The 9,199-nt window shown below is 34.3% G+C and overlaps 1 protein-coding gene across 1 annotated transcript in view; it reads right to left on the minus strand.

Moving 5' to 3' along the window:
- Positions 1–3,392: 3,392 nt before the first annotated feature.
- The window catches only part of LOC106475533 (serine/threonine-protein phosphatase PP1-like), a 16,115-nt gene continuing 10,308 nt past the window's right edge, over positions 3,393–9,199 (minus strand). Inside the window, exons 5-8 of the mRNA XM_013936211.2 lie at positions 8,107–8,209; positions 7,276–7,418; positions 6,714–6,891; positions 3,393–4,083 (exon numbers count right to left, since the gene is read on the minus strand). Coding sequence (XP_013791665.2) covers positions 3,958–4,083; positions 6,714–6,891; positions 7,276–7,418; positions 8,107–8,209 — 550 coding nt within the window. The 3' untranslated portion in view covers positions 3,393–3,957. The remainder of the gene's footprint in view (positions 4,084–6,713; positions 6,892–7,275; positions 7,419–8,106; positions 8,210–9,199) is intronic.

Raw genomic sequence — 9,199 nt, forward strand, 5'->3', positions numbered from 1 at the left:
ATATCAATTCATGTGAATATGACTGAAAATTTTCATTTTTCTGAAAAGGCGGTGTCTATTTACTTGTGACCACTCAATGTACTGGTCATTGTTGTTTTCTTTCTAAACTTTGATCTCAAAGACCAGTCATTGCTATATCTTTTGTCCACGCGGGGACCGTTTTATACCTCAGTATCCCAGACTAATTTTCGAGTTGTTGTTTTTTTTCCTTATGGCCGGTTTCTATGCTAGTGAACTACTTGTTAATTTAACTTACACATGTAAAATTTTCGAAAAAACTAACATTTAAAATATATTTATCAAATGTGTGTAAACTGATAAAGACAATTCAGTAATCAACTGCCGCTTCTGATAAACATCGTTTTATTAATGAGCTATCTGTGCTCTGCTCACCACGGCTGTCGAAGCCTGATCTTTAGCGTCGTTAGCCTGCAGACTTATCGCTGATCCACGAGGCAACTACTGAGAGATCAAAGTATTTGTCAATTCGCTTGAACAGACATTACACTGGAGATCTTTGTTATTTTTTTATCTCTAATCAAATCTTCTCTATATGGACAACAAAATATAATCGTTTAGGTTAATTTCTCGTTCAGTTATAATATTCAGCTCGCATTTTTTGAAAAATAACGATGTTTATTTATCCAAACTTTTTGGAAATAATCTATCGAAATCTAAGTAGATTTAAGTATCCAAATCTATGCAACACACTACAGTTATTAACAAAAATTAATATTTTCTCTTTTAATGATAAAAAAAGTTTAAAATGTTTCGAAATTGTAATAAGTTTACAACATTTCTCTTTCAGCTCATCCCAGTTTCTTTGAATCCACGTTAGAGAATTTCCTATATAAGCTCCAAGTACTTTTACTCCAAGGATAGCCTAATTTCTCTTCTACGTGTGTTTTACAATCAAAAGACCATAAACCAAAATATTTCCCTTCATTGAAGTTTAATCCAGAATATATTTCAAATTCCTTTATTTTGTTCTCAATACCATTAAATTCTGCTTCCTGTCTAATGTAAATATTTATACCGTCAGCATAAGAGGATAAGTCTTTGATGGGCATTGAACATCGCTATTGGTTTTAAATTACCAATTTCCTTTCTCAAATTATGAAGAAGTTGTTATAAAGCTAAGGTAAATAAAAGAAAAACTTATTGAAACTCACACTCCTCTTGAAAGGAATAGCTGAAGTTGAAACCGTACATGATTTTTGGCCAAACCAAATTATATGAGTTTTCCATATTTCAATACAATATTCACCTGTTTTCAGAAATTCATTAAAAACCTCAAGCAGGAAATTACCATTCTGAGGCCAAAATTCAACTCAACAGTTAGGCCATCTTTTATAAAGAATCACAATCATAGAAGTTATTTCACTTGAATTCCCAGGTACTTTATCATTTTCATTCATCAAAGATGTATATGTACTAGGTGTTTGTTCTAATATCAAAGAATATTATGTTGGGGTAGACATTTCTCTAATTCTATGCATACGTTCCCGAAAGGCTATATTTATACTGACGAACTCCATCATCAGGTATTTTCAACTTGAAATTTCATTGTGTTATATCTTCTCAGTCTTCGTGTTTTTTAACTGTGATCAATATTTTTTCACGCCCAGAAGCTCTACAATTAAAATATTGTATCACAGCAACACAAAGTAAATGTATAACCTTATGAGAAATAAATGATTTGGCTTGGGATTTTATTTATATTTTTATGATCTATAAAGTTAAATGAACATTTGTTTGTCACGTTTAACATTCTACAGTACTCTATGCTTACCTGTGCAACCATTAATAATCCCCCAAAATGCAGGGAATAGTTTCAAAACACTTCCTATAATGTCGCAAACGAACAATATCTTCTCAGGAATGAGCTCGTGCCTTTAAAGTTTGGATATTTTGTCAACACAGGCAACGTATGAATAGAAATAACTACCCTTCTATACTTTGAACACAACTCTATAACTTGTTACGAGTGGTACTTTAAAAATTGAACTTTTAAACACAAAGTACTTATACTTTTTATTTCTGCTTTGAAAAAACTATGACATCGCACAAGGTAAGCTGTTGTTGTTGATTTTTAGTATAGAGCTACACGATGGACTATATAAGCTTTGTTCACCTCGGTGAAACAAACTTCTGTAAACTTACCACTTAACCACCTAAAGCTGGAACTGTACACTTCAGTTGTTTCAACAAACTAACGAACAAACTATTTATGTATCATTTAGAACATTTTCCTCAAAGAGAGTCTCCTTACATTTATCTATATTAATGTAATAACATTATCCGCTAACTTGGAAAAAGCTATATTATTTTTACTCGTGTGTGTGTGAACAATGATAAATCAACAAAGTTTCCATCTGATTTTAACGAAATTTTTGATGACGATTGAGTGTCTCCCAACAATCACTTTATTAGCTTTTGGTAAATGTAGATCAAAGGTCGAGGTCACTCTGAAGGTCAACCACTTTCATTATAATACCACTAAATTGGAATTTGTGAAAAATAAAATAAAATCCGGAACAAATTCAGAGGATCATGGAACTTAGATCTACATTTCAGAAATAGTTTAGAGTATATTTCAGATTGGTAACTGCAAAAATCAAAAGAGTTTTAATTTCTGTGTAAATATATTAAATAACCTTATGGGTATGAATGTCGATAGTTTGAACTTTACAGATTTATGAGGAAACCTAAACCCCGAAATGCTATGACCATTTGTTTATACTAGTATTCATTCATAGTATGTGAAATTATTAATGGCTTTAATGTGTTAAGGTTTGACTCATTTTAAAGTAACACTTAGACAAAAAAAACGTATGATATTTTAAACAAGTATATTCCAGTACAAATAAGTGACATTTTTATTATATGAAAATGTTTATATAACAATTTCTTCAAGAAAGTACAAAATGAAAGAATAAAATACAATTCAAACATTAAATATAACATCTAAGGTGAATTAAATATCAGAGAAAAGTTGTTTATAAAAATCAAGATTTTCCATTATCTGAAACAAGGAATGTAATGACTGTCACGCGTTTGGCTATGACTAAGTGTACGTTCATGAATAAGGTTAATAAGAAATTTTAAAAGTTAATAATTCCTTAATCCAACTAATATTTTACATTTTATATTGCAGTATGTTAGTACAATTAAGTAATCCAATAGAATAAAAATGTCAGCTTGAATATTTAAATATGAACTAATACAGTGTCAATATATCTTTTAGCAAACTCCCTTCTAAAAAGTTATAAGGAACTTTAAATCCTTTCTTTGACCTGAAAATTAATTTGTTATAAAAACAGAATATTCAATGGTTGCTTTCACGTATGTAAACTTGTTCAGCCTGCACTATACAATTATTTATGAATTTTCATCACAACACATGTAATAAACAAGATACAATACACTTTGTTAAAAACAACCCAAACTGTTATCAATTCACCTCTGAGGATTGGCACAACATAGCAGTTAAATAGTATTTGCTCATACCTTAGACTAGAAACATTTTTTTCACTTATAAAACTAACTTAACAGCTAATATAACATTTGTATTAACTTTGTACAGGTAAGAAAGTTTCCAAAATCACCTTGGAAACACAGACAACCCTGTCTCAATTAGCCAATGGATGCATTTCTACCTAGCTTATAAATGGTGGACAGGTAAACAAAGTCTTACATGTACAACTAATACATAACTAAATAATGTTAACCACAAAAATAAACTACTCATTGAAAAGACTATAATATTGAAAAAAAATCCATGGATAAATTCTTTAGTTAAATAAAGTAAATAACAGATAAACAGAATCCTTCCCTCTCCTTTGCAAACGTGCTCAAGTTGACTTGATCTCACGAATACCTGAGGTGTTTCTCCACCAGGCAAATCTGATAGAATGTCAGTTTCTCATGACCAACCAGTGGCAAGTAAAACAAGTTTCAGGTTGTATCAAGTCGTATGGTTCTAAGCTTGTAGCGATCAGCTAAAATACAGGCAGCTTCATTGGCTCCACCACAGTAATGAGATGAAGAGAAAACTGTCAATAGTTTACCTTTTAGCTGCACCTGGAATAAATGTGAAACCACATCACTAAGTGTCCACAATATTAACTTTAACATTTTTCTACACTGAAAATGTATTACTAATCAATTTTCATTCTACACTAGTCTCACGTAATTTCTCATGGTATAGCTGCATTGTAGCATGCAACAACCCTCCACCAATAGGAGTGTGACACACCCTCCTAGTGCAGCTAACTCCTTCTATACTGTAGAACATTATCATCACTTCGATATTAAGCACAAAAGATGCATCAGAAGTGGTGAGGAAGGGTGGGAAGTGTGAGAGGAGGTAAGTATTTATCAGAAATTCATTTTCAGTGCAGGAAAATGTTAACTTCTGATATGATACCTTACTTCCTCTCACATAATAGCTAGAATCCTATATTGAAACAGTGGAGGGACCAGTGCAAAAGTTAGCAAGATGAGCACTCTTCAGAAGGAGCCCAAATAGAACCCATGGAGTGTGATACATTAATGTATAGGGTCACATCTGTGGGAGACCCCACCTCATCTGTATCAGGTATACTGTTCACCTGGTGTAAAGATACGTGTTGCTAAAATGGGTGGAAAAGATGCACGTCCAATCTGTAATTTGACATGTCAGATGGTGTAGAGTGGCTATGGCAAGTCAGACTTAATTCTGTGGGTCAGGAAATAATCCGACCTGGCATACTGCAAGAAGTTGCAAAAAGCTGATGTGAAGGGAAGATTTGACCACTGTCTGAATACCATAGATCTCCTGAAAATCCAGATACACTTCCCACTCTGTAAGAGAAGCATCTGTAAGAAGGTGCAAACTGGGACAGGGAGAAAGCAGAGGAATGCTAGCCGAGGTGATATCTCTGACACCAGGCATAGTTGACTTGTAAGGAAGGAGGGAGGAGCATGGTATATGCCAAGGAATCCTGAACAAGATTTGTTTGATTGTGCAACACCCATGGAAGACAATGCATGTATGCACAATCACAAGAGTATGAGGGCTTCCATGGAAGCACAGGTTCCCAAGAGAGATAGAACTTGGTATGCAGGTGGAGAAGGAAAGGACTTGACTTTGGAAATCAAGAGTCCATGGACCTCAAACAATGAGAAGGATGGACTCTACTGAAGTAGTTGTTGCAAAATACCCCAAAATGGCTAAGATACTGCATGGGGAGAGATAGAACTTCTTCAGCTTGACAAGCCATACCATGCAGGCTGCTTCTTGTAGGAGGAAATGGGGATGTTTGTAGGAGGCTTGTTGGGATGGAGCTAAAAGGAGTTGGTCATCTATATAACGATGGAACTGCAAACCTTGAGTCAAAGATGGTGCACAAAGGCACTGACCACTGTTAGAATCTGAAGAACCCAGGAGTTCACGGTAAATAGGCACTACAGGTGAACAAATCTGGCTAACTGTACATCCACAGTGCCAGAACCCACAGGAGTGTCACTAATAAAACTGGTGTTAAAAAATATGACAATGAGCAATTTGGCGACTCTCTGCAAAAATCTGGGAGGCTGACACTGGTAGTGGGGAGGATGCATGAGTGAGAGACACAGGAACAGGGGTAGGAGAGGAAAGTTGAGAAACAAAGGAGGAATGTTGACATGCAGCTTACACCCAAGACTCCAAAGGATTAGGAATACCCCCAAAGATAGATTGCCATAAAAAGGGACCAGACAGAAGTCTCACAAATAGGAAGCACATGAGACAATAAAATATCCCTGCCAAGGATATCTCAACAACAAAGGAGCCATGGTTGAAGAGAAAAGACTGAGGAAGATAAGTGCACTAATGTGGAAAATAGAAGGGTATGTATATTTCCTAAAAACCCCTCAGGGGAACAGTGGACAACCTTGGAAAGAAGATGAATGGAAGAGAGGTAATACGTAACATACCTAGGAAATCATATCCAAAAATGCCAAAGAAGGATGAGGGAAATCCAGAGGGTTAGCACAGGATGGTGTAGCAAAGGCTGTCTAAATCCTCTTTGTCAGGACCAGATTCTTCCAGAAATGGGAGATATGGCTGAGTTCCCAGAGGCCAAGATAGTTTACAACTTACAATGTATCATGGCCAAAACCTCCACGTGAAAAAGCCACAGAAGTAATAAGAAATGGTGGATCAGTAGTAGCTGGATCCATAACAGAAGGCATTTTAGTGAGAGTTCACTATGTGGAAATGAAAAAGAAAAATATTCCACAAATACTAAGTAAGCAGAAAACAAATGACAACAAACTAAGAGTTGTCAAAACACATTAGAATTAACCAAAAGTGCACGTAAGAATTGTAAGTACAGAGCAAATATTGAGCATGTCGGCACACTAGAATGCCAAATCGAAAATTGATGATAGTGCTCTACAGTATAGAGGGAATCGGCTGCACTAGGAGGGTGTTGCATGCTCATACCATGAGAAATTATGTGAGGGTAGGTATGAGCATCAAGGCTAATGGTGAGCAAAAATTGCACGTATAGAGGGCAGCACAAGTCAAGAAAATACTATTCTATGACAGGAGGTAAGTTATCGTATTGGAAATATAAGTAATAATGCTAATTCTGAACATCATCAAATGAATGCCTCGGACTGACTTAACTACAACTTTCAAATTGCTAATAATGTCTGATTATTAAGTGAGCACAAGTTCACATTACCTGGAAACCCGTCTGCTGTACCTCATGGGCTCGGACTACATGAGAAAGATTGTTCCTGTTGAGAAAGGACTCCAGGGCATCAGCACTAAAAGTGTGAGCTGTACCACGTTTTTTATTGTCAATGAAACCATCTGTGTTCTGCAGTAACTTCTCTTCCTCTTCTGTCAGTGTCTCCTGGCTAAGATGAATACTTATCAACTATGACCAATTTTTCATCCACCAGATTATATTAGGGAGAACTTGTTCCAACATAAGAACAAACTCACAACACATCCAATAAGAGGAACACAACTTGGACCACACAGAAACAAATCAAAACACTGTTAACATTATTTAAGATTATAAAATATATATACCAACTCAAAATAAACTAAAACTACAATATACAAGTAAGGATTATCAGATATGATATAAAAGACATTACTAATCTTAATATGTTGCATTATATTACCATTATCTATATAACCCTAAATTGGCTGTAGACATTTCTAAAGTTAACTCAAACAACTATTTTAGCAAAACCCTCATTTCTTTACATATAAAAGTAGATGTGGTAACCAACCTAATAGGATCACTCCACATTAACTCCCATGCCAGTTGACTCTGCAATTCTGGGTCCTGTAGTGGTGTAGGTATATCCAATATGGCTTCAACTAAACCTTCTCCAAACCAGGGGGGTGGAATACCTCCATGTACACAAAAAACCTGCAGTAGAGAATAACAAAAAGATGTGCAGGAAGAATACAAAATTGTGTTCGTAGATGAAAGTTAAATGGAGTAAATGTTAGTTATTCTTACTAAAAATATCAAATGTTCTCTAGTGCAACATTCAGACTAGTTTTAACCATTTCACGAAATTATTCTAAACTTCTAAGTTCATATTAAAGACAGTCACAGTTTTTATAGGTAGAACTAATAATATGCTAGATATTCTTTGTTATGAAGTAGCTGATTCAAAAATTACTTTTAAGGAAGGTCTGCCCATGGACCAACATTTCATTAGCAATTTTTCCACAGGCAGGGGTTGGTTCAGTAATTACTTTTAAGAAAGGTCTACCTAAGGACTAACATTATGAAAGAAATTTTCCATCAAATAGAAATTGGTTCATTAATTACTTTAAAGGAAAGACTGTGTAGGGTCTAACATTTTGTTAGAAACTCTTTGTCATATAGTAATTGATTCAGTAATTACTTGTAACCAAGATCTGTCTAGAAACTAAAATGTTGTTCAAAATTCTTTATGATATAGTATCTATTTTAAAGAATTTTCATTGGCATTGATGTTCTACTTCGAAAAGTTAACTAAAACAGATCCAATTCAAACTCATAAAAAATATTTAATTATTTCAGACTGATTGTATGGCGATTATGAAATGATTAAGACAGTAAGTACCTTAGCATCTACAACAGCTGCAACAGGCATCACATCAAAACAAGTGTTGATGGCTTCCCAGACTTCTTCACCCAGTTTCTCTCCAAACTTGAACAAGCATTCCCTATAAGCAGCAGCAGCAAACAAAATAAATACCAATGTTCTTATACATTCTAAAAAAATATTTAAAGAACATATGACACTAGGTTCATGTTTTAACTAAGATTGTATACAGAATATTTGTAACAACCACATTTCTAGCACACCACAGCACTGCCAACTCTGGCTACTACCACATACCTGTCCAACAACATGCACTGCAGCTCATTCTAGTGATCTAAGCATGTTCTCAAACAATTAAAGCTCAAAAAAGTGTTATGTTTAACTTCCCAAGAAATTCAAGTAAACTTACATTTAAAACTACAGTATAGAAACCAAATAACTGTGAAAACCAAACAGCTTCTAACTCAAGTAAGCTTACAGTTAAAGCTACAGTATAGAAACACAATAATTGTAAAAACCAAACAGCTTCTAACTCAAGTAAACTTACAGTTAAAGCCACTGTACAGAAACATAATAATTGTAAAAATCAAACAGCTTCTAACTCAAGTAAACTAACAGCTAAGGCTACGGTATAGAAACACAATAATTGTAAAAACCAAACAGCTTCTAACTCAAGTAAGCTTACAGTTAAAGTTAGTGTACAGAAACACAATAATTGTAAAAACCAAACAGCTTCTAACTCAACTAAACTTACAGTTAAAGCTACGGTACAGAAACACAATAATTGTAAAAACCAAACAGCTTCTAACTCAACTAAACTTACAGTTAAAGCTACGGTACAGAAACACAATAATTGTAAAAACCAAACAGCATCTAACTCAAGTAAACTTATAGTTAAAGATACTGTATAGAAACACAATAATTGTAAAAACCAAACAGCTTCTAACTAAAGTTAAAGTTACTGTACAGAAACACAATAATTGTAAAAACCAAACAGCATCTAACTAAAGTTAAAGCTACTGTACAGAAACACAATAATTGTAAAACCAAACAGCTTCTAACTAAAGTTAAAGCTACTGTACAGAAACACAATAATTGTAAAACCAAACAG

Source organism: Limulus polyphemus, unplaced genomic scaffold, assembly GCF_000517525.1.
Source record: "Limulus polyphemus unplaced genomic scaffold, Limulus_polyphemus-2.1.2 Scaffold8734, whole genome shotgun sequence".
In the NCBI taxonomy this organism is placed as follows: Eukaryota; Metazoa; Arthropoda; class Merostomata; order Xiphosura; family Limulidae; genus Limulus; species Limulus polyphemus.